Source organism: Neolamprologus brichardi, chromosome 11 (genome assembly GCF_056152115.1).
Source record: "Neolamprologus brichardi isolate AB-2024 chromosome 11, ASM5615211v1, whole genome shotgun sequence".
NCBI classification, from domain to species: domain Eukaryota; kingdom Metazoa; phylum Chordata; class Actinopteri; order Cichliformes; family Cichlidae; genus Neolamprologus; species Neolamprologus brichardi.
The window spans coordinates 8,257,796-8,282,173 of record NC_142114.1 but is presented as its reverse complement, the minus strand read 5'-3'; the positions used below and the strand labels follow the sequence as shown (position 1 = coordinate 8,282,173).

General features: G+C 40.3%; 3 protein-coding genes and 2 long non-coding RNA genes across 7 annotated transcripts in view; 2 read left to right on the top strand and 3 right to left on the bottom strand.

The window, feature by feature from the left end:
- LOC148100480 (sulfotransferase 2B1-like) overlaps nucleotides 1–15,341 on the top strand; it is a 36,528-nt gene extending 21,187 nt beyond the window's left edge. For both annotated transcript variants that reach the window (XM_087848072.1, XM_087848071.1), the window contains 2 exons: nucleotides 13,303–13,483; nucleotides 13,679–15,341. In XM_087848072.1, the coding sequence (XP_087704198.1) occupies nucleotides 13,303–13,483; nucleotides 13,679–13,794 (297 nt within the window). In that variant the 3' untranslated portion in view covers nucleotides 13,795–15,341. The remainder of the gene's footprint in view (nucleotides 1–13,302; nucleotides 13,484–13,678) is intronic.
- Nucleotides 2,343–3,019, bottom strand: LOC148100483 (uncharacterized). The gene is made up of 2 exons (XR_015719768.1): nucleotides 2,971–3,019; nucleotides 2,343–2,800 (listed from the first exon to the last, which is right to left on the bottom strand). It is a non-coding gene; the product is annotated as an uncharacterized LOC148100483 (long non-coding RNA).
- Nucleotides 4,634–5,838, top strand: LOC148100482 (uncharacterized). Its single transcript, XR_015719767.1, has 2 exons — nucleotides 4,634–5,049; nucleotides 5,583–5,838. It is a non-coding gene; the product is annotated as an uncharacterized LOC148100482 (long non-coding RNA).
- Nucleotides 6,275–8,493, bottom strand: LOC148100481 (transcription factor Adf-1-like). 2 transcript variants are annotated; one of them, XR_015719766.1, is made up of 3 exons: nucleotides 7,989–8,493; nucleotides 6,930–7,847; nucleotides 6,275–6,759 (listed from the first exon to the last, which is right to left on the bottom strand). XR_015719766.1 is itself a non-coding variant. In XM_087848077.1 (2 exons), exons 1-2 carry the CDS (start codon nucleotides 8,116–8,118, stop codon nucleotides 7,576–7,578), a joined length of 402 nt encoding a protein of 133 aa, XP_087704203.1. In that variant the 5' UTR covers nucleotides 8,119–8,493; the 3' UTR covers nucleotides 6,275–7,575. The 2 variants fall into 2 exon arrangements, 1 of the variants encoding a protein (XP_087704203.1); XM_087848077.1 differs by having other exon boundaries at nucleotides 6,275–7,847.
- Nucleotides 15,342–18,806: 3,465 nt separating the features above from the next.
- Nucleotides 18,807–24,046, bottom strand: LOC148100479 (uncharacterized). Its single transcript, XM_087847896.1, has 9 exons — nucleotides 23,612–24,046; nucleotides 22,496–22,582; nucleotides 22,013–22,153; nucleotides 21,753–21,892; nucleotides 21,500–21,636; nucleotides 21,376–21,394; nucleotides 19,179–19,278; nucleotides 18,906–19,061; nucleotides 18,807–18,832 (listed from the first exon to the last, which is right to left on the bottom strand). Exons 1-9 carry the CDS (start codon nucleotides 23,838–23,840, stop codon nucleotides 18,807–18,809), a joined length of 1,035 nt encoding a protein of 344 aa, XP_087704022.1. The 5' UTR covers nucleotides 23,841–24,046.
- Between the last annotated feature and the right edge of the window lie 332 nt (nucleotides 24,047–24,378).

Genomic DNA, 24,378 nt, shown 5'->3' with positions numbered 1-24,378 from the left:
GTTGAAAGAGAGAAAAAAAGAGGTTCAATTAACATTTGTGAGTGAGCTGTCGTTAGCGGTGAACCACAGACAGGTACCTACCTCGAAGGAGTCGGAGTGTTTCTTCGAACTTTTTGAACTATTCTGGTGAGTTAGCCTAGCTCACTTAGCACCGCTATTGCAGTTCAATGCACTGAAAAAAATAACTAACCAGTCAGAATAGTAGTAAATGTGTTTAATGATGTTTAAGATGTGTTTTTTATAGTATTGTGATGTTGTGACAGTTTGTTTATTATGAGTGTCTAGTGTTTTTCTTTTTTTGGGCCTGCTAGTTCAGCCGCGGCCAGCTAAGTGGTTATGCGCAGTTCACGTGCAATAGCTGTGCTGTAGCTGTAACTGCGGGTGATGCACAGTAATACTGGTGTATTTACTTTTAATGTGTCACAAGATGCAAATTTATTTTAATATTTAAAAGAACCAAGGACATTAGGAACAAGGACATTTAAGGAATGTGGACATCTAACATTCTGCGTATTTGTGTGCAGACTGGTTTTTTTTTGAGGTACAGTTCCATGTGTGCCAAGTGAGGAGCTGGTATCGTGGGTCTAACGGTGTGTTCACACCGAACGCGATGGACGCGAACAAAAACGCCCCAAACGCCCCTAATTTGACGCGTGCACATTCGCGCCTCAACGCGTGTCCAAGAAAAATCCATCGCGCGTCAAAATATGATATTTTGACGCGCGTGAACCGGAAATGTGGGAGGGATGTGGGAGGAAGTTGTGCCAGACCGGTATCTTTGCAAGATGGCAGCTGTCGAGTTAGCGCTTGAAGAGAGAGTCTCCCTTCTCTATGTACTGTGGAGAGCAGCGGCGTAAAAGACGCCCTCGCCGTACCTGGGTCCATCAGGTCCTCCAGAGGCATGAGCAGTTTGGTGAGTTTCACCATTTGCTCCAGGAGCTGCGCCTGGATGACGGCCGATTCCAGCGACATCACCGTCTTTCACTCGGCCAGTTTGAGGACCTGCTTCCCCGGTCGGTCCCAGAATCGCCCGCCTAGACACCAATTACAGGCGCTCAATCCCACCTGCAGAGCGCCTGTCCATCTGCCTGAGGTTAGTAAAAGTATTTAATACGGTAGTCCTTTATTGATACCTGTGCTAATACATGCTAAACCATCCATTTATACACTGCTAACATGGATGTGCTATGCTAACAGTGAATGTGGTACGGAGACGACTGTTTATAATATTTCTAGTGATACTCAGAAGGTCTCATCAAGTCCCGATTTAATTCGATTTATGCTGTTATCAGTGTTTGAATGACAGCATGGCTGTGGTGTCATATCAATGTATGCGCTCGGTGTTTGCTGATATCAAACTGTAGCATTAGGACCACTGAGTTAACCTTTGTAGTGATACTCACTCCTTTTTATTTAGACCTGGTTTAATTCTGGGATAGTTGAATATTTGTATATAATCACCGCAGACTGTTTTAGATTGTATCTAATATATATCATGTAATTATCCTTATAATTACAAAAGGTTTTATGTAAGATTTATGTTTTGCAATTTGTAATTTTGGAATTTCAATAATGTATTTTGTAACTGCAGTACACATAATACTCATTTTAAACAATTTTGTCCAGGTTCCTTGCCAGCAAACAACTCCTCCAGAGAGGCTGTCCTGGTGAGGGAGAAATTCATGGCTCACTTCTCGGTGGAGGGAGCTGTGTCTTGGCAACCAAAGGAGTAGCCTGTTTGAAGTCCGAGTGACTTCCCCACAACGGCTCTTTTAAGAGCCACCCACAAACCTCTAAAGAGTGTTCCTGTCTTTTTAAATTTTTCTTAATAAATGGAGCTCTACTCCAAAATAAACTAACCTCTTTTTACTCTCTTAAGTAACTTGTCTTCACTATGTTCCTATATACAGTGTGGTGCAAAAGTTTGGGCAACCTTATTAATAGTCATTATTTTCCTGTATGAATCGCTGTTACAATGAAAAATGTCAGTTAAATATATCATATAGGAGACACACACATTGATATACACTAAATATTTATTTCATTTCTCTTTTTTTGTGTCGCCAATTTATGCACCTGCTTGATTTAAACAGTTATTGCACACTTTCTGTAAACTGCATTTCACTTCTCAAATATCACTGTGTGTGTCTCCTATATGATATATTTGACTATTTTTATTGTGACAACCAATGATTTGTACAAGAAAATAATTACTTTTCACAATGTTGCCCAAACTTTTGCATCCCACTGTATTAGTATGTTTTGTCATTAGTATAATATGAAATAAATTCTACTTGTGTCAAGTCGGGTGCCAATATTTGCTGTGTAGTAGAACAGAGACATTTTGTCATTATAAATGTTTATTTGAAAAAATATAAATTCATTAACAAAAACATTTATCATAAATATATGAAATTTAACTATTTACAGAGAGACAGGAATAAAAAGGACCCAGCTTGGAGTGGAAGAGCCTCAGGGAGAAGGAGGAGAAAAATAAGAACATTGTTTCTGCCCTGGAGAGCTGCTGCCTCATCAGAAAACTACTGATCATTAGGGTCCAATGTTTCCAAATTTAACACAGCTGTGCTGTTTTCAAAAACTAATTTATAAATTTGAAATTTCACGAATTCTCGTGTCTGAGGCGGCATGCTCTCCAGAGCAGGAACAAGGCCGAGGAGGAAATGTTCAGTTGGAGACGGGCGTGGCCTCTTTAGGGACTCCAGGATGGCCAGCTCCACCGCCGATGGACCGTCCTGGGACCCGTCCCTCGCCCGCCTTCGAGCTGTCCTCCTCTGTGGGCCTGTAAAACACAGCACAAAACAACACAAAGTAATGAGAAGGCTGCTACTAGATTTTCATTTTCAAAATTGAAAAAAACAGGATATAAACAGATTGGTTGTAGATATTTAGTAAAGGTGATCACAAGGGAATTCAAGCGAGTAAAAAGCTGTCAGTGCTTGATGTTCATACCTGTGGGTGCAGCAGCAGGAGCTGAGGGACCAGGGACTGGAGAGCCAGGAGGAGAGACAGGGGAGGACTCTGCTGCATGATTACTTGACTCTATGAAGACAATATTAAATGTTAACAGGTTGAAGACAATAGTCATAGAGAATATTATATTATTATATACTTATATACTTATTATTATATACAGTGGTCTCTCATTTATTGCAGCACATGAACAGTAGTCACAGTTCTCACAAGTTGATTCTCAAAGTGAAAACCTTTTTTCGATTTTAAAACGTAAAAGTATTATGCCGCGCTTTTTCTCCGTCTGCGGCGCCACTTTTGTGCGCCTTTTTTGCTCCCGGTGCAGGTGTGTATTTCCGAATGAGGGTCATAGTTATGAGTGTTTTTGTGCTGTTTTTTTCTATTGGACGTGATGGTTATCAAAACCAAACATGATAAGTTTGGCAAGCGCAGGAGACACGACACGGAGGAGATTTGTCATTTGGGCTGCAGAATGCAATGCGCATTGTTGAAAGCTGTACGGTGCAATAAAAAAAATCAACGAAAAGGCGAGGCAGTGACGGATGAACAGCGGGACTACTGTATACTGTTTATTAATAAACAAAATATGTTCCTGTATGACAACACGCATAAATTAACTGCCTACATTAACTCAATGTAAACATACCTTCTGACTGACACTCCCCTGCTGCCTCTTCGGGCTGTCCCTGGTCCTCGGGGGAGAAGTTCTCCACGGTCCGCACCATATTTCCGCTAGTCTCCCGCGGGGTGAGGAAGGGGTCCAGAAACCCCATGACCGCGAAGAACTTCCATTTTCTCCCCGATCCTGCTGCAGACCCACTCCTCTTCTCCTTCTCTGCCTTCTTCTCCTTATTATAGGTGTCCCTGAGGCTCTTCCACTTTCTCCTGCAGATGTCCTCTGAATAAACGCATTATCTTGTTAGCGGAAAGGTATTTGTACATCAGTGGGAAAATAGCGGGACAGTAGGCGGGCTTGCTAGCTTTTGCGCGGGTTCATCGGGTCAGTCTGAAAATTAAAAAGAAGGAATGAACTTACCAGGTTGCCCGATCTCCTCACTTATGTGTCTCCAAGCTAGGTCCTTTTTATTCCTGTCTCGGTAAAAGTAGTAGCTAGCATCGTATAACTCCGGGTGATTAGCCACGGCACTGATTAGCTTTTCCTCCATTCTGAATGAAGAATGAAGGGCTTTGGCTGGATCTGCCCCTTTGACCTAGGTCAGAGCCACGTCACCAGGCTCCTGATTGGTTGTCGCGGCGCGATTTGACGCTGGAGTTCAGATTTTTCCAACTCGAGCGGTAGACGCGAAACGCGCGTATGCACAAAATGCAACACAAAAACTGACGCGCGTGGTTTTATTCGCGAGTCAAACGCGCCAGACGCGCTACACTGACGCGCGTTTCACGCGTTTTGGCGTTTTCGCGACGCAAATCTGCTTCCGAATTTTCGCGGGACCCACAATCGCGCGTCATCGCGCTTTTCCATTGACTTTACATGTAAACCTGACGCTCTATTCGCGTCCATCGCGTTCGGTGTGAACACACCGTAACGGTGTGTTCACACCGAACGCGATGGACGCGAACAAAAACGCCCCAAACGCCCCTAATTTGACGCGTGCACATTCACGCCTCAACGCGTGTCCAAGAAAAATCCATCGCGCGTCAAAATATGATATTTTGACGCGCGTGAACCGGAAATGTGGGAGGGATGTGGGAGGAAGTTGTGCCAGACCGGTATCTTTGCAAGATGGCAGCTGTCGAGCTAGCGCTTGAAGAGAGAGTCTCCCTTCTCTATGTACTGTGGAGAGCAGAGCAGCGGCGTAAAAGACGCCCTCGCCGTACCTGGGTCCATCAGGTCCTCCAGAGGCATGAGCAGTTTGGTGAGTTTCACCATTTGCTCCAGGAGCTGCGCCTGGATGACGGCCGATTCCAGCGACATCACCGTCTTTCACTCGGCCAGTTTGAGGACCTGCTTCCCCGGGTCGGTCCCAGAATCGCCCGCCTAGACACCAATTACAGGCGCTCAATCCCACCTGCAGAGCGCCTGTCCATCTGCCTGAGGTTAGTAAAAGTATTTAATACGGTAGTCCTTTATTGATACCTGTGCTAATACATGCTAAACCATCCATTTATACACTGCTAACATGGATGTGCTATGCTAACAGTGAATGTGGTACGGAGACGACTGTTTATAATATTTCTAGTGATACTCAGAAGGTCTCATCAAGTCCCGATTTAATTCGATTTATGCTGTTATCAGTGTTTGAATGATAGCATGGCTGTGGTGTCATATCAATGTATGCGCTCGGTGTTTGCTGATATCAAACTGTAGCATTAGGACCACTGAGTTAACCTTTGTAGTGATACTCACTCCTTTTTATTTAGACCTGGTTTAATTCTGGGATAGTTGAATATTTGTATATAATCCCCGCAGACTGTTTTAGATTATATCTAATATATATCATGTAATTATCCTTATAATTACAAAAGGTTTTATGTAAGATTTATGTTTTGCAATTTGTAATTTTGGAATTTCAATAATGTATTTTGTAACTGCAGTACACATAATACTCATTTTAAACAATTTTGTCCAGGTTCCTTGCCAGCAAACAACTCCTCCAGAGAGGCTGTCCTGGTGAGGGAGAAGTTCATGGCTCACTTCTCGGCGGAGGGAGCTGTGTCTTGGCAACCAAAGGAGTAGCCTGTTTGAAGTCCGAGTGACTTCCCCACAACGGCTCTTTTAAGAGCCACCCACAAACCTCTAAAGAGTGTTCCTGTCTTTTTAAATTTTTCTTAATAAATGGAGCTCTACTCCAAAATAAACTAACCTCTTTTTACTCTCTTAAATAACTTGTCTTCACTATGTTCCTATATACAGTGTGGTGGAAAAGTTTGGGCAACCTTATTAAAAGTCATTATTTTCCTGTATGAATCGCTGTTACAATGAAAAATGTCACTTACATATATCATATAGGAGACACACACATTGATATACACTAAATATTTATTTCATTTCTCTTTTTTTGTGTCGCAAATTTATGCACCTGCTTGATTTAAAGTTATTCCACACTTTCTGTAAACTGCATTTCACTTCTCAAATATCACTGTGTGTGTCTCCTATATGATATATTTAACTGACAATTTTTATTGTGACAACCAATAATTTGTACAGGAAAATAATTACTTTTCACAATGTTGCCCAACCTTTTGCATCCCACTGTATTAGTATGTTTTGTCATTAGTATAATATGAAATAAATTCTACTTGTGTCAAGTTTGGTGCCAATATTTGCTGTGTAGTAGAACAGAGACATTTGTCATTATAAATGTTTATTTGAAAAAATATATAAATTCATTAACAAAAACATTTATCATAAATATATGAAATGTAACTATTTACAGAGAGACAGGAATAAAAAGGACCCAGCTTGGAGTGGAAGAGCCTCAGGGAGAAGGAGGAGAAAAATAAGAACATTGTTTCTGCCCTGGAGAGCTGCTGCCTCATCAGAAAACTACTGATCATTAGGGTCCAATGTTTCCAAATTTAACACAGCTGTGCTGTTTTCAAAAACTAATTTATAAATTTGAAATTTCACGAATTCTCGTGTCTGAGGCGGCATGCTCTCCAGAACAGGAACAAGGCCGAGGAGGAAATGTTCTGTTGGAGACGGGCGTGGCCTCTTTAGGGACTCCAGGATGGCCAGCTCCACCTCCGATGGACCGTCCTGGGACCCGTCCCTCGCCCGCCTTCGAGCTTTCCTCCTCTGTGGGCCTGTAAAACACAGCACAAAACAACACAAAGTAATGAGAAGGCTGCTACTAGATTTTCATTTTCAAAATTGAAAAAAACAGGATATAAACAGATTGGTTGTAGATATTTAGTAAAGGTGATCACAAGGGAATTCAAGCAAGTAAAAAGCTGTCAGTGCTTGATGTTCATACCTGTGGGTGCAGCAGCAGGAGCTGAGGGACCAGGGACTGGAGAGCCAGGAGAAGAGACAGGGGAGGACTCTGCTGCATGATTACTTGACTCTATCAAGACAATATTAGATGTTAACAGGTTGAAAACAACAGTCATAGAGAATATTATATTATTATATACTTATATACTTATTATTATATACAGTGGTCTCTCATTTATTGCAGCACATGAACAGTAGTCACAGTTCTCACAAGTTGATTCTCAAAGTGAAAACCTTTGTCGATTTTAAAACGTAAAAGTATTATGCCGCGCTTTTTCTCCGTCTGCGGCGCCACTTTTGTGCGCCTTTTTTGCTCCCGGTGCAGGTGTGTATTTCCGAATGAGGGTCATAGTTATGAGTGTTTTTGTGCTGTTTTTTTCTATTGGACGTGATGGTTATCAAAACCAAACATGATAAGTTTGGCAAGCGCAGGAGGCACGACACGGAGGAGATTTGTCATTTGGGCTGCAGAATGCAATGCGCATCGCTGAAAGCTGTACGGTGCAATAAATAAAATCAGCGAAAAGGCGAGGCAGTGACGGATGAACAGCGGGACTACTGTATACTGTTTATTAATAAACAAAATATATTCCTGTATGACAACACGCATAAATTAACTGCCTACATTAACTCAATGTAAACATACCTTCTGACTGACACTCCCCTGCTGCCTCTTCGGGCTCTCCCTGGTCCTCGGGGGAGAAGTTCTCCACGGTCCGCACCATATTACCGCTTGTCTCCCGCGGGGTGAGGAAGGGGTCCAGAAACCCCATGACCGCGAAGAACTTCCATTTTCTCCCCGATCCTGCTGCAGACCCACTCCCCTTCTCCTTCTCTGTCTTCTTCTCCTTATTATAAGTGTCCCTGAGGCTCTTCCACTTTCTCCTGCAGATGTCCTCTGAATAAACGCATTATCTTGTTAGCGGAAAGGTATTTGTACATCAGTGGGAAAATAGCGGGACAGTAGGCGGGCTTGCTAGCTTTTGCGCGGGTTCATCGGGTCAGTCTGAAAATTAAAAAGAAGAAGGAATGAACTTACCAGGTTGCCCGATCTCCTCACTTATGTGTCTCCAAGCTAGGTCCTTTTTATTCCTGTCTCGGTAGAAGTAGTAGCTAGCATCATATAACTCCGGGTGATTAGCCACGGCTCTGATTAGCTTTTCCTCCATACTGAATGAAGAATGAAGGGCTTTGGCTGGATCTGCCCCTTTGACCTAGGTCAGAGCCACGTCACCAGGCTCCTGATTGGTTGTCGCGGCGCGATTTGACGCTGGAGTTCAGCTTTTTCCAACTCGAGCGGTAGACGCGAAACGCGCGTATGCACAAAATGCAACACAAAAACTCACGCGCGTGGTTTTATTCGCGAGTCAAACGCGCCAGACGCGCTACACTGACGCGCGTTTCACGCGTTTTGGCGTTTTCGCGACGCAAATCTGCTTCCGAATTTTCGCGGGACCCACAATCGCGCGTCATCGCGCTTTTCCATTGACTTTACATGTAAACCTGACGCTCTATTCGCGTCCATCGCGTTCGGTGTGAACACACCGTAAGACACTGTTGCTGCTGTGGAGGCCTTCTGTGTGTCAGGACGCCAACACGTGGATGCCTGCCGTACCAGGAGGGCGGTAGGGAAAAAACAAAGGGAAGCCCACCTGAGAGATACTTTATCATTTTCTTTTGCTACTTTTTCCCCGCCTGAGATTCAGGTCGTTTTCAGTTCTTAACCCAGGGCAGTGGGTAACTGAATAAACTGACACCATAAGGAACTGGACACTCACATGCTATTTTATTTTCTTTTTTCCTTTTCTTGGGGTGTTGAAATATTGTGTTTCTTGTCTTAAATCTATTTTGATTGTTCAATTATTTTTGTTATGCATTTGAGATGGTTACTGCATTTAAAGGTATCCCTACATTGAGGATGAGCAAAGGGAACTGATCCAAGGAAAATATATATATATAAAGCAAACTTTCTTTCACAAACCTGTGGTTGTGCGTGTTATGTGGGTTGGAAGTCTTATTGCTCTTACAGAGTTGCTACTGCCAATCTCCTTCCCAAACCTAGATTCGGATATTGTAGACATTGCACTTAGGCGAGCAGTATAGATCATCTCTTTATAGATAGAGGGACACACGTCCAGGTTACACAAAGAAGAGAGGAGGAGGCCCATTGTTTTTGCTGCCTCCTTTGTGGTGGCATCTTTACGCTATTCCTACAGCAGGGCTTCAAGGCTGGTCCAAAACTCTTCTCGCTCTCCGCTTGCAGGATGCTTTAAATCCTTAAAGTGTGGGTCAAGCACAGTAGCTATCTTGAGCCACTGATGGTTGAGTGTAGCTACACGCTGGGATAGGTCCTTTGTGAAGGCAGTCTTAAATTTCACCATGTAGTTTGAGTTATCATTGGAGACCTCCATGGTGTGACGCAGGTGGCCGAAAGCAGGTAAAACCACGGAATATAAGACATATGGCTCACCTCCAAGAAGCTCAGTCACAAACCTGTAGTAGACAGTTCAAGAAAATAATGTCCTAAATTCTTCGTTTAATGCTACCGCATCCGGGGCAGCCGATACGCCAGTATTGGGGAACAAGGATGCTGGTGAGAAGTGGGCTACTGGCCGAAGAAACCGAAACATCATCACACCGAAAGTGGAAATACAAATTTGAACTGGTCACCACGTCGGCCAAAATGAAATCATTGCCAGAACTACTGAACTGCAAAATCGACATCAGAGCTTTATCCAAATTATGACTCACAGGATCAGGGCAGACGGTCGTCGAACCATCACTCAACGATGACCAGATGGCACTCTACTACTCAGGTGGAGAAATTGGCAAAGCTCAACTGGAAATGCCTGTCAGATCCCGCTTACAAGGCAGAATTTCAAATAGCATTATCCAGCCACTTCGGTGCACTGGTGCCATCCAAAGATGTCAACGTCAAAGAGCAACAAGTTTTGGACGTCATCATGGAAAGCGCCAAAGACCTGTGCCATCCCACACGCTGCCGAACACAGCCGTAGATATCCGACGAATGTCTCGATATGGTAGATGAAGCGAAATGTGTGAAGCTGGTCGACTTTAAACGATATCATCAGCTCAACAAGGAAGTCTGATGCCAAATGAAGGAAGAACGCGAGGCTTACTGGAACCAAGTAGTGGCTGACTTGGAGGAAGTGGCCTCAAAGCATGAGTGCCACACCATTTATCGAATGCTCTGATGCCTGAGTAGAAAAACCAAATCAACAAATGACAACATCTGAAAGGCTGATGGCACCTTTGTACAATCATCAACTGAGCGGTTACAGTGCTGGACGGAGCCACAAGGACCACCAGCAGAGCCGCCACCTATCGAAGCACCAGAGACCCCGATGGTCCGATGATGAGTCGACCCTGACAAAGGTGAAGACAGCCATCCGGACTTTGAAAAATGTAAAAAGCGCTTGGTGTGGATGCAATTACAGCGGAATCAATCAAGGCTGGCGGTGATGTTCTTCTCCAACAAGTGCACCTTCTTCCGCAAAAAAATGTGGCGCACAGAGACGATTCCAAGAACACGGAAGAAGGCCATCATTATCCCAATCTTCAAGAAAGGCAACAACCGAGAATACCAAAACTAATGCGGCATCAGTCTGCTCTTGATCAGTGGAAAAGTTTTCATGAAAGTAATTCAATCATGCCTGCAGAAACATCGCGAACAAACGAACCGCGAAGAGCAAGCCGGCTTCAGACCTCACCGCGGGTCCTGTGACCAGATATTCAGTATTTGCCAGGTGAGGAGCAAATTTTATGTGGGAAACGGACGGTCATTGTCTTTATTGACTTTCGGCCTACATTCGACTGCATCGATTGGGCAGCACTTTGGATGACGCTGGAGACTGAGCACATCCCACCGAAAGTAATTAAGCTCCTACAGGAAAATTAGAACAAATCATTGAGCCAAATTCGCATCTGAAGCAAGCAGTCGACTGAATTCGCCATCCGCACAGGAGTCACCTTACTGCTGCTCTTCAACATCATGGTTTACACCATCATTTGACCGTGTAGAAACATCCTGTATGAGTGGCTCTTTCTGTTGCCCCAGTCTTGTTTGCTCCTGGTGTAGTTCCTCCATATTAGCAGGGGTGTCTGTAATGCATCTCATTTTGCTTCCCTTTTAATATCATAAGGCTGTTCAATTTTACTTGAAGGCTTGAAGGCCAGTCATTTCATCAAATTTGGACTGTTCATATCTTTTATTGGCACTGCCAGTGCTAGGATCTGTGCCTCCTGCAACATGTTTTGCATTTGGATGGTACCGTAAGGTTGAGGTGCTTCGGTGGTACGGAAACTCCTTTTTGGACAGCTTGCACATGCTTTTTATCAAGGCTTCTGTCAGGTAGTCTTTTGAAATGAAATTTGCCTCCGATCAGTGCTAACAATGCGCGTTCTTCTTCTCCCTTTTTGTACATCTGATGTGTGCATCAGTGTAGTCGGTATTCCAGGAAATTGTGCATTGACAAAACTTCCCCTTTGCTTGAAATGCAAAGTGTGATTAAATGCATTATTTTTTATTTAAATTATGTAATAAATTATTTACATGTTTAAATTCCCACCCCTAGTTTTGAGACACAATTTCCCACATATTTTGATGCTCCACCTAAAGGCCCGAGTGCACCAATGTTCCTTCTAAGCTGTGCACGTGCACAATTGCGCACTGCTGGCATGGTCTCTGCGCACAGAAAATCTGTGTTGTGCTCAAAAAAAATCGAACCTGAATTGAAATTAAAATTAAAACTTTAACAATTCTGTTTTGCAGTGTTAGTCAGTGAGTGACTGGCTGCTCCCGTATGGGATTAGAACAATGCCACCATATCCCATAGTCCAGCCAATAATGCGATTTACATTCGCAGCTATTCAATGTGGTTGACAGGCTATGACAGCGTCCTAATGTGCCGACACCGGTGTTTTAGCTAGCAAAGCGGCGTGGCTTATGTGGAGTGAAGCCACGTTAATGACAACGTGTACAACCATTGGAGATGTGAGCAGGACAGACAAAACAATTGACGGAAAAAGTGTGGACTTTATACCAGTTTTTAAATTGTGTTGATAGGCCACGTAAAACCGGAGTTATGATAAAAAGATATGCAATGTTTGGTTTTGTTCCTGAATACTATTGTTGTTTATATTTACTGCGGGAAGAAACGGTAAAAATGGATTTCATAAGGAAAACGCTCGAAAGCCTGTGAGCAAAAACAAAACCAAAAAAACCCCACCCTTTCCTATTGATCGAAAAATATACCATGTCGACCAATCAAAAATGATATGGCAACATGGCATTTATTGTTTAGGAAGGGGGGAAGTTTTAGGAGTGACCGCAGTGTTTTGCCAGGTGAGCGATATGCGACGTTTAGCACAAATCTTGTGTAGTTAGTGTGTAGTGTAGTCAATAGTTTTGTTGTGTGTGTCAGAACAATGAGGCGACTACTAAATGTTACAGGTGTTACAGGAGTGATACATCTCCTGTTGTCAGGCAGGTATCAGGCGGTTGTTCTCCTTTATCTCATAGTGGACAGAAATAATTTTTTGGAGTGACACAAATAATTTGTGTGGCATCAAATTTGATGCAGAACAGCTGATTGTTCTGTAAATAGTTTGAAATATTTATTTTTAAAAATGCCTTGGCTGCATTTTTAGGTAAACAGCTGCAAAAAACTTCGTTGTTTGCAAAACTTTTTTGAAGAAGTAACTATATAATTAATTGCCCAACACTGGTCATTATATACTGTATTTTGCAAACAGAGAGTTACAGGACTCTCTCCCAGACCTCAGACTCATACTCATAATTCAAGTCAGAGCTTTATTTAAAAAAGAAAGTTGTGTTTTCAAAACTGGAGTTCAAGTTATTTTTACTTCCAATAGTGTTAACATGCTAAACAGGTCATGAACAAGATTTTTGTTTAAATTTTCATTGTCAGTGGGCTGAAGCAGTTAATTAAAAGTAGTCTAACATAAATGCTGTAATTTGGTTATTTTAATAAACCATGTAACTTGGATGGATTCAATGTTGGCGTGACCACAGTGCACACGTCTAATGTTGCTCACAGTGGTCCAAAGGACCGCTCAGGGAGTTTGTGTGTTTGCTCAGACACATGACAAATTAGAGGGAACATTGGAGTGCACCCTCCACATGTGTCACTTTGAGCAAAACAAACCCAGACTTATGTCTTGCCAAAACTTGAAATTGTGACTTAAACCATTCTAACCCCTGACTTTTCAAAGTTTGCTCATGAAATGACTTTAGAATAAGTTTTCAATAAAAGCCAAATTTAAAAAAACACAGACTGTTTCACATTATATAACAAGCGTGTTTCTTCCAGGACCTGCCTGCGGCTCTCAGACGTATTTCTGATTTCCTGGGCTGTAATCTGACTGAAGAAGTAATTCAGAAGATAGCAGAGCATTGTTCCTTCAAGACCATGAAGAACAACAACATGTCCAACCTCAGTCTGGTCCCCAAGGTGTACTTGGACCATGACAAATCTCCTTTCCTAAGAAAAGGTGAGTTTCCATATCCCATTATGACACATCTGACTGGGTTGAAAAATTTGTGATATTGAACACAACACACCAACTTGGACGCGTTTGTTATCAAAGATGTCTTTTCAGAGTTTCTTCCATGGTCAATTTCTGTTCTCATCAGGTGTTTTTATGTTTATGTGACTCTTTGCATGCTTGGCGTGTTTTTGTTGTCAGGTATTGCTGGAGACTGGAAAAACCACTTCAGCTCAGAGCAACTGACCCGATTCACCTCTGTGATTTCCAAAGAGCTGGAAGGTGAGAGCTTCCCTCTACCGTGGAGCTTGGATTGACCACCATCTGAAATAGTGAGACGGAGAGATCAGGAGTGGTAAAGACAAAATCGAGACCTATATCGCGAGTAATGTTATATTTCTTATATATTTGGAAGGAAAATGACAAATGGCTACACCGATTTAGTGAAACATGCAAACACACATGGAAATACAGTACATAAGGAGAAAACAAAGTTTGTCTTCTAACAAACTTGAAAGTCAGTAATTTGTCAAATCAATTGTATTCCTCAAAGCAGCCTCAATTGTCTTGGCAAGGTTTTCTTGTAAATTCAGTTAAATTAAGCCAATCAGATGCTTTTCTTTTTTTTCTCTAGGGTTTTATACTGGAGTGTAATCTTATAGTGTAATGTTATAGCTTATGATTACTGAGGTATTAACCCTTTAAGACCTACCATAGAACCAAGTCCGCCAGAGCTTATATTATATTTTTACATGTTGTAGTGCCATTTTTGGAAGCATTTCAAGTTGATATACATCAATACCACCATTATAGCCCAAATTTTAATGATATGTATGCATTAAGTGCATAGTGCACCAAAAAATTGAAAATCGTTTTTGTTTTTTTAACATATATTTCTAGTTAGAGAAATTTAAGAGTCTTATCCCTCAAAACTGTAAATACAACAAAGTTGCACAAAATAGTTTCCCACCACAGGAAATTTATTTTAAGTGTCTTCATAGTTTTATTTTTGAAATACACCAATTTTTATATACTGCAGGAAAAACAAAAATAAATATTATAAAGCAAATTTGCAAAAAAAAAAAACCAGCATATGCATCAAAATAAACTATTTCCAGCAGTGCAATATGAGTCCTAAGCATCCCAGAAACGACACAGAAAGTCATAAAGTCAAACATAACTTTTAAAAACACAAGTATAGGCTCATAAGGTCCTGATGGTAAAAAACTAAATTTCCGCAAAATGACGTCACTTCCGGCTCCGAGCAGGTCATGGCGGATATGAGATAGTTCACGCTGATGGATGTAGGAAGTGTTACAAACAGCTGATCGGATTGGCAAAGCCTGTTTCTGGAATATTGTGTTTTTGTTGCTGCAAGTGCTTTTTATGCAGTTTTTGCAAAGCTATATGTGGAAGGAAACTGTGACCTAGGACAAGCTGATGGCATAAGATGTACGTACAACTCCTCCGGTTTCAAATGCAAAAAAAATTATTGCGCTAGCTTACGTGGTTGCAGTGCTACCGGGATTTAAAAATAGTTATGCAAAACGGAGCGTGCCCGCTCCGACCGGCTTTAAAGGGTTAATATATATTGTTTTTTAGTTTGTAATACTTATTGCATGTTAACCTTGTATATGATTAACTTTTGCCATCTAGGACCTCCATATTCTGGATCTGCATGTATTTGACATTTAACTGGTACAATTTTTAAAGTTACTGAGCACAGCACATTCACGGCACAGTCCACATGTTTCTGCTAATACAAAGTTATGATACTGCAATCTTAATTAACATGGATGTAATGTTGTATTTAATTTGTTGTTGAGAATTTTAACAAGAAGATCAATAAAGTCATTAACAGTAACTTGTTGTCTTATTTACTTCTTTTATAGTTTTGATGAAATAGTAGTAAAATTTTAAATGCTAAACATCATATTGTTCTCTGGACGTATGATAGACACACAGGCTTGTTTTTATTTCAGCTGCAGCTGTAATAACAAGAATGATGGATGAATCTTTGAAAAGACACATTTCTGTTGGATTTTGTAAAAATAAGGCCTACAAATAAAGCTCCATTCCCCTATATCTGTAACGGGGTTGCTTTTTTTCTCTCATGATGAATCAAGCTACTTTAGCCACTCTGCATTCCTCTAATCTGATTTTCAAGCCTGTACATTATGTGTACATAGTGACTCAATGTGCTCTAATCACCACTTATATATTACAGAGCTGGAGCTTTTAGTCAGCAGGCGAGCTGTGCCTAAAAATAATGAAATAGATGGACAGCCGAAAGATTTGTTTCTGAACAGAGGTCTTTAAGTTAAGAAAGTGCCATCTTTAAAAAGATATTTAAAGGTGTTTATACTATTATGTTTCCACTGTACATAAGTGCCATTGATAAGACAAGGGGTAAATAGGTGGTTCTGTGTGATGGGCATGTGTACTGATCCAAAGACGTACTTAAAATGACTCCTGTATTGTGACCAAATCCAGTACCACAGTAGTGATGTGCGATACCACTGATTTCCTTTCCGATCCGATACCAAGTAAAATTCAGGGTGGTATCGACGATACTGATCCGATACCGATACTTTGTACAAAAACGTATTTTATTTATTGTATCTTTTATAGTATCTCAAATTATAGCGTCATCATGATTACAGGATATCAGATTACTTGTTCTTATCACTTAATATTGCAGAATTCATCATATAGAAATAAAAAAACTGAAGTTGTGCGCAATTTGAACACGCTGCCTGCCTGCAGCACTAAAGGACTCCGCGAGAGATGTCATATTCTGTGATATGATTTACTCTGAGGTGTTTGACGAGGTTAGTGGTGTTGCCACAACACCTCACTTTCTTGCCACATGTATCACAAACCACGTCTCGGCTGTTTGTGGAGGTAAAATACGTCCACACATGACTCCATTTATGCTCAGCCATTGTTGTGAGTGCCATGCCAAGGGGCTGCAACACATTTATACAGCCATATTTCGCATATGACTATGAAAGGCGGAAGAGGAAGTAGTTCCTTCCAATGTAGACAATCCGAATGATATAGTTTCTTTCCACTGTGTTCCTGTTAATGATAAACTACAAATTTACCCTAAATTACTAAAATATCGATATTTTAATATGAGAATCAATTCAAGAACATAAATGACTGCTATCGGAGGAATCGATATTTCAGTATCGATCCGCACATCACTATACCACAGGTTTTTGGGGGGGGGGGGTTTGTGAAATGAGAGGGGTTGAGTGGTAGTGGTAGTGGTTAGCACTTTTGACTTGCAGCAAGAAGGTCCTGGGTTGAAATCCAGCGTGTTGCGTTTTCGTCCTTGTTTGTTTGTATTGGTTCTATCCAGATACTCCAGCTTCCTCTCTCGTGCCAAAGACATCCAGTTAGTGTAGTTGGGTTAATTGGTGATTTTAAGTTGCCCATGAGTGGCTAACTCTCTGTGCTAACCCTGCTATAGAATGATGATCTTTCCAGGATGCACCTTTCCTGTCGCCCAATGAAGCTGGGATAGGCTCCAGTCAACCCACAAACCTGAACTGAATATTTATTATACTATTAGAAGGATTTCATTAAATATTTTAAATGGATTAGTTGGTGTTTTACATGCTAGTTTTCTAGTTAAGAGTTTTACGTGTTGATTTTAGCTATCATTTGTGCAATCTCACAATAATAACAGTAAAAGCTTAAAATACTTCACAGCTGCATGATTGGTTGACTGGATTTGTAGAAAGATACACTTGTGGTCATATGGTACATACGCTCATCATGGACATGAATACCATGGGCTTTGATCTTTAGTGTCTTAAAAAAAAAAAAAGAATCGTGGTCAAGTTTGAATTTATTTTGGATTTTTCCACACAGTCAAAAGTACAGATGCATGGGTGAAATGTATGCATAAACTCAAATCTTTTAATAAGTGGTTCTGAATGAGCTACACGGCCTTTTAAAATCGCACCACACATCAAAACTGGAACGGATGAAGAAGGTTAACATTCCCCAAAATTTGAGGACTATGCTTAAAAGCAGGGTCTGTACACAGTAAAATTCGGAGTGTTAAAATAACACTTAAAGAGTTAAATTTAACACTGGTCGCGAGTCTATTTGGTCCCATTCGGAATTGGTGTTAAATCGACTCTTTCTATAGTGTTAAAATTTTAGAGTAAAATTAACTCTAAATAGAGTAAAAATTTAACACTGAGTAACACCGCAGAGTGTTAAATGAACCTAACACTACTAGTAGTGTCATATTATTTACTCTATCATAGTGATAAATTAACTCTATTTGAGTAAAATTCCACTGATTTTTAACACTGAATTGAGTTATTTGAAATTAACACTGGAGGTTCAAAGAACTCTGATGAGAGTTGATGTTAATCTATACTGTGTTATTCATACACTAATCTCTAGTGAAAAATTAGCTCTCATAGAGTAAAATTTTAAATTAATTTTACACCAAGTAGTGTTACTAAAACTCTTCCTGTAGTGTTACCTTTACACTCAATTTAGTGTTTTGCAGCATAAAAACCTGGTTTCTAATAATGCTTTAAAATATAAAACAAGTAAGCAAAAACCACAACTAGATAATACGTTTAATGGCTTTATTTTGATGTCAGGCTCAAAATATTAAAACATCTCATGTAGTGTACATAAAACACTACACACACAAAAACAGTCATAAAACACTTTAAAACAATGAATTTAGTTCGGCATAAAATGACAATATGGATCCACATACAGGGAGGAATCAGAAGTGCCATACTTCATTTGAAGATCAAATGGTTTGAAGTAACACAGCCCTTTTATGTTCAACACCTTCAGCACCATATTGGGGTGCATTCTGACCTTAAATGCATGAAAATGGTCATCAAAACACAAGGTTTCCATCAGTTTTCCACAGAGCAATACAATGTCATCTTTCACAACAATACTTTTGATCTTATAAAACACTGGAATCTCAGACACTACCTCTGTACAGATGATAAAGTCATGGCGGTACTCTGTACCATGATGCTTTATCCACTTAGCTGAAAAAACACTGGTAGACAACGCAGCTCCAAATTTTAAAGCAATTTCTGGACCTTCTTTCAGCTCTCCAAGTGTCACCATCTTTCCTGGTCTAAAGCTAATCTTTCAAGGCTAAAAGACTCCCAATACATGGCCATACAACTTTGGTGTTTCTTGGCCAATGTCATTGTAATGTTTTTAAAGCTTTTTAATTGCTTCTTAAAGAAGTTATGTTTGGCTTCGTAACGCATGCACCACATGTCCAGAATTGGGCCAATATTTCGTATACTGCGAGGGTAATGTATCATGAAGTGATGCTTTGGTAGGAGACTGAGTGTGGGAAATAACTGCTTAAAGAGCTGATGATGATCAATAATCAAATGTTTGAGGTAGATGGTCATACCTTCTGACAGCACTGGTGAAAACACAATATTGACAGAGAGAGAGATTGCTTCCTTACACTCATCCTCACTCAGCACGTTCTCTGTAACAAACTGCAACTCTCGTCTGACAGTTGGTCCACCACACTGGTCTTCACCCGATGATCCATCTCCTGGTGCTAGACAATATGAAATACAACTTTATCAAAACTAATAATAACATTTAATAACCATTATTAATACAGAACCACAATTTGGAACTGTATTATATGTTTCCACTTAATTATAAATGTTACCTCCAGATGATAATCGCCTCTCTTTAGCAGTGCATCTCTGTATGGTTTTAATCCTCCAGGCCAAGTACCCAGTGCCACTCTCGCCATCATAATAATGTTCCTTGGAGAGTGACATATACAGACATTTTGTTTAATTTATCAGTAAGTTATGTAACCATGAACAGTTGATAAGGACATACATTTTGGCAGGATTTAAAATTTTGATTTTAGTTGTATCAGTTATTACTGTTAGCTACTTATTAGGGGTGCAACGATACAAAAAATTCACGGTTCGGTTCGGTTCGATACTTTGGTGTCACGGTTCGATATTTTTTCGATACAAAAAATGTTCATGCCTTTTTATTAATTTGTCATTTATTAAATTTCCACGGCACATTCTGCACCACATCTCTGTGCGTTCATCATTTGTTTAAAGCCAGCTCACCTCCTGCAACCACTTTTCCAAGAATATGCGCTTCTTTTGTGGTTCGGACTCCTTCTGACATTTCTTTGGAGGTGGAGGAACATCACAGTAATTGCTTAAAGGAGCTTCTTCGACATCTTTAAGAGTTCTAAACAAATGTCTGTCCTCCTCCAGAAAATCTTATGTATGCAAACACGCGTTGCAACTTCTTATCTTGTGCGCGTTTTTTTATTTTGACAGCGAATGCGCACCTGCGGACCACTTATGTGCAGCCCTGGTTATTTAGCTCGTCATATTGCAGCCACAGAAATTCGTTTGTCCATGAAACCATAAAGCTGCACTTTCTTTTTGCCTTATAGTCTGATTTGTCATAACTTTTCCGTTTTGTGGTAAGCTTTTCTTTGGCTGTCACTTCTTCACCCTGACCTGTCTTATTTGGCTCAGCAGGACTAAAATATATATCCTGCTGCTTTTACACACGCACTCACATAACGCTCAGCGATTCTCTGCGCGATCAACCTCTCACATGTTTAAGCTGCGGGAGATTTCACTTGTCATGTTTGCATAGTAAGCTAACGATTGATAAGATGATGTCAGAGGAATTGGTGCGCAAATTATCATCACTCACCAATCAGTACTGTCGCTCTCTATACACAGTTGCGCGATTGCAAAGTGAAAGTAAAAAACAAGCGCAAATTCAAACGCGATTTCAATATGTCACATATTGACAGTGGCTCACCGATGCCAATGACATAATTACCCAGCTACATTTCCGAAAGAATGCAAAAGCATTGACATATATTTTTCCTTCCTACGATAGGCCGACGGGCAGGGCAGCCCGACTGGAAAAATCGCTAGCCCGGGACATCGGGCTTGCGATTTTGCGAGCCCTGTATCTGATTGAGGAATCACTCATCTTTGGAAAAGAGAGTTTATTACAGAGAAATGGCTCTTTCCAAAATAAAAGCTATACTATACGCTTCTTCTGGGCTATATTCTCAGCAGCATATTAAACATATCAGGTCCCCATAAGGAGAATCATGTGCTAACGGCTGTCTAAATGACTCGGTAAAGTTTGTAGCATGCCTGCTTGTTGTTTTTGTCTGCTTCCACTTGTCTTTGCACTAGGATGATGTCAGCATAAATGTGCAGTCATATTCGTTGTGTTCCCACTAGTGCTGTCAGCGTTAATCTGAAATGAGGTTAACGCCACAACACGGCAAATCTCCTTTAACGAGCTACCGCGGAGTGCCCTGGGCACGGGGCTGGACGGCCAACACGTTAACGAGCTAACTGCGCTAACACACTAGTTCCCACTCATGTAATTGAACATTGCTGGCACATCCAACATACTGTTTTACTTTAGTCCATGACGCGCTTACCTTCAGGGTCATACATCACATGAAAACCAAAATAGTTCCAAATGCCAGATCTGAATGAGGGTGGGGGAGGTTCAATTTGCCATGTTGCAAGGAGAGCTTAACTTCTGTCTCGCTAGCTTGCCCTGCGCTCAGTGAATCTGTGTTCGACTACTCCGCCTAGGCTGCACTGTCGAGCGCAGATCCACTGAGCGCTCAACACAGACAGCACCGTCAGAAGGAAAGTTGATAAAATAAATTAAAAATGCTGTATTGTTCGATACATATGCGTACCGAACCGAAAGTACTGTATCGAACGGTTCAATATCGATACGAGTATCGTTGCACCCCTACTACTTACATAGCCATTTTTTGAGTATGGGTCACTGAGGTAAGGGAAAAAGGTTAAAATTCCTCTGGCATACATTTCTTTTACCTGCCGTGGTGGTGATGTACTGCAAGATCAAAAGGAAAAGAACTAGTCAGCTTCCCTGGAATTAATAGAGATTTAAAATAATTTGAAAATGATAGTAAAAATCACAGGGCCAGAAATAAATTACCCATTTTTTTCTGTCATGTCAGCTACCAATATGTTGACCATTTTTCTTCTGGTTTCATCCACCAGGGACTTGGTCCGATTGTACTCATTTATTATACGTTCTCCACCAGGTTTGCTGGTGAGAATGGATTCCACCAACTGGAAAAAACAATAAAAACATTCTACATGTTGATATAACCACTACAGTTCAGAACACTTAAACTACAAACAAAAAAGACACTATTAGAAGAATGTGGAAATCTGTTAACTCTTACTTGCTTAGCTTCTGCATCCAGCTTCTGACGTTTCCTCAAAGGGCTGTCTGAAAGGATGACAGTATCCTGTGAATCTGATGAATGTGGCGATAATAACTGGAACCACTCAGGAGACACTTCTGCAACAGATGTTTCCAGACCTCAAAAATAGGAGCAAAACAAATCAGTTTAGACTCATTTTATACACTCTTTGAATAAACAATGTAATAATGACACACACAAAAATGACATCCAATGAAACACACATCATTCAAACAAACCTGTTTCATATTTGATGGTTAGTACTCCGGTTGAGGGATCTGTTACTATATCCTCAAATACATCCTCATCCAACTCAGTCCCTGAACTATCAAAAACTTTCACTCCTTCTGTTACGGCTGGCACACCAAACTTTGCAAATGCTGGAAACAAGCACACAACTTTGTGTAAACAAAAAGATTACATGACATCTAATGTTTTGTAGCTTAAAATGAAGATCATTTCAAGATACTTCTTTAAAAGTGAGTCAGATAAATAAAAGCTAAATTATTAAGCGCCACTAACATGCTTGATAAGTGGTAGATTAAAATGGGTGACACTCACATTATGCAGTTTTTTCCCCACTAAATATACATTCATAACTAAGATGCTTCCAAAACACAGCTCATTTTCAATTAATCATAAAATGCAGTTTGAAGAGACTAAATAACAAAAAGAACGTAAAGCCCCTTGTACACCTTTTTTATACAATGTTGGTTTCTTACCGGCAATCAAAAACTCCTTAAGGCTTGGCTCAGATACTCTAACAAATTTCTGCACACCTCCGAGTTTTGCTTTAAGCAGCATGCTTCCTGTAGACAGTAATTTCTTATAGTCAGTGCTCTTCATTGAACTACAGTAAACAGAAAATGTGAATATTAAAACAGTCCAATAAATACCAGCAAAATAGCCTTGCAATGTTATTTCTTACTGTATGTTACTTTTATGTCAGTGTAACAAGGTGTTTCAGCTCTTTGGCGGTAGTTTTTAGCCCTTTACTAAATGAGTATTTCATCTACAAGAGATATAATCCTCAATACAAAGTAAGTTACTACTACTTTTTACCATTTGTCTGATCTAACTTAGTACTAGGGAGTCAGTATTTTGTCATCATTAGGTAACATACTGAACAGTCTGGTAACCAAAATGGAAAAAGGAGCGGGGTAACTTTTGTCAATACCATCAACTCACAATAAATACAAACGCTGTCATCTTAAATTCAACCTACTAAAAAAAAAGCATTAAAAACTGAATCCTGGACATTTTGGATACTTTATCAAGCTTATAACACCTGCTGGTTGTACTCCTGTAACTGTAAAATCGCTGAAGACAGCCAAATTAAAATAAGACAATAACCTTACTGAAAACGACCTCTATATCTGGTACATAGGTATCAAAAAAAGAAAAATGTAACATTTAGTGTAAACCTTTAATTAGTTAATGCTTGGGTTATGTAATTTAAAATTTAACGATAGCGAATTGCCGTGCACTGAGGTTAGCCAAAATGCTAGTTAGCGAGCTAATGTTAAGATGTAAATCCCAACACATGGAGGGTTTAATTTAATGGAATTTCGAACATGCTAGAACACAACACGATCACTACTACACACTGAAATAAATTTTGATAACAAGCCTTACAGTCCAACACTGATATCAGTCAACTTTTTTTTTTTAGCTAATTAACAACCTTACATTAGCATACAGACAGTGTCACATTTGCTTCTGGTACAAAATGAAATATATAATAAACATGGACAAAAGGAATGTAACCTTATTTTAATGTGCTATCTGTGCTTAAAATGTCGAATTGTTGGTTTAATAAGTAAATATGAACAACTTACCCTGCAATTGATGTGAAGAAAATGGCGTCCTGAAAAATCCTCTTGGTTTGAAAACGAGTCTGTGGTGGGAGGAGCTTTCTAGAGTAACGTTGACACTGCCTCTTTTAACTCCACGAATCATCACCCACACTGGGGGGCGTTTTGCTCCAGCTGTTGTTATAATGACTCTATTAGAGTAAATACACTTTAACACTGCTGATTTAACACTGGGAAATTTACTGTGTACCATAAAACCAACCAATTTAGCCAACTACTTTTTGACTACCAAAAATGCCTGGTTAAGGTGTTAATTGCTAATGGACATTTACCCAAATATTAGTTCTGGTGTATTTGTACTTGTATCTCTATGTATGTTATTATTATTATGTGTCTGGTTGTTATTTTGAAAAAATTCACCTCTTAACAACCAGGAATGCTGCAAACATGTGAAAGTAATCAAATTTGCCTCTGGAACATGCAGAGAATGACACATTCCTGAAGTTTGGCTCAAAATGCAGGATAACTTGTAGTTCTTTACATACTGAAGAACTGCAAGTATTAAACATTTTTCCCCATTAATAAATCAATCAGATCAAGATGAGGATCAGATGGAGATAAAAAGGTCATCAAGGAACAAGAGAAAGAGACAATTTTTTCAGTTATCACACGGAATTGTCTTTCGGTAAAAGAAAACTGTATAAAAAGAAGATGGCAAAAAGGAAAGGGAAAGGTTCATGCCTTTGTATATTTCAGGTGTCTCCTCTGCTTTTCACACACCTGATTTTCCC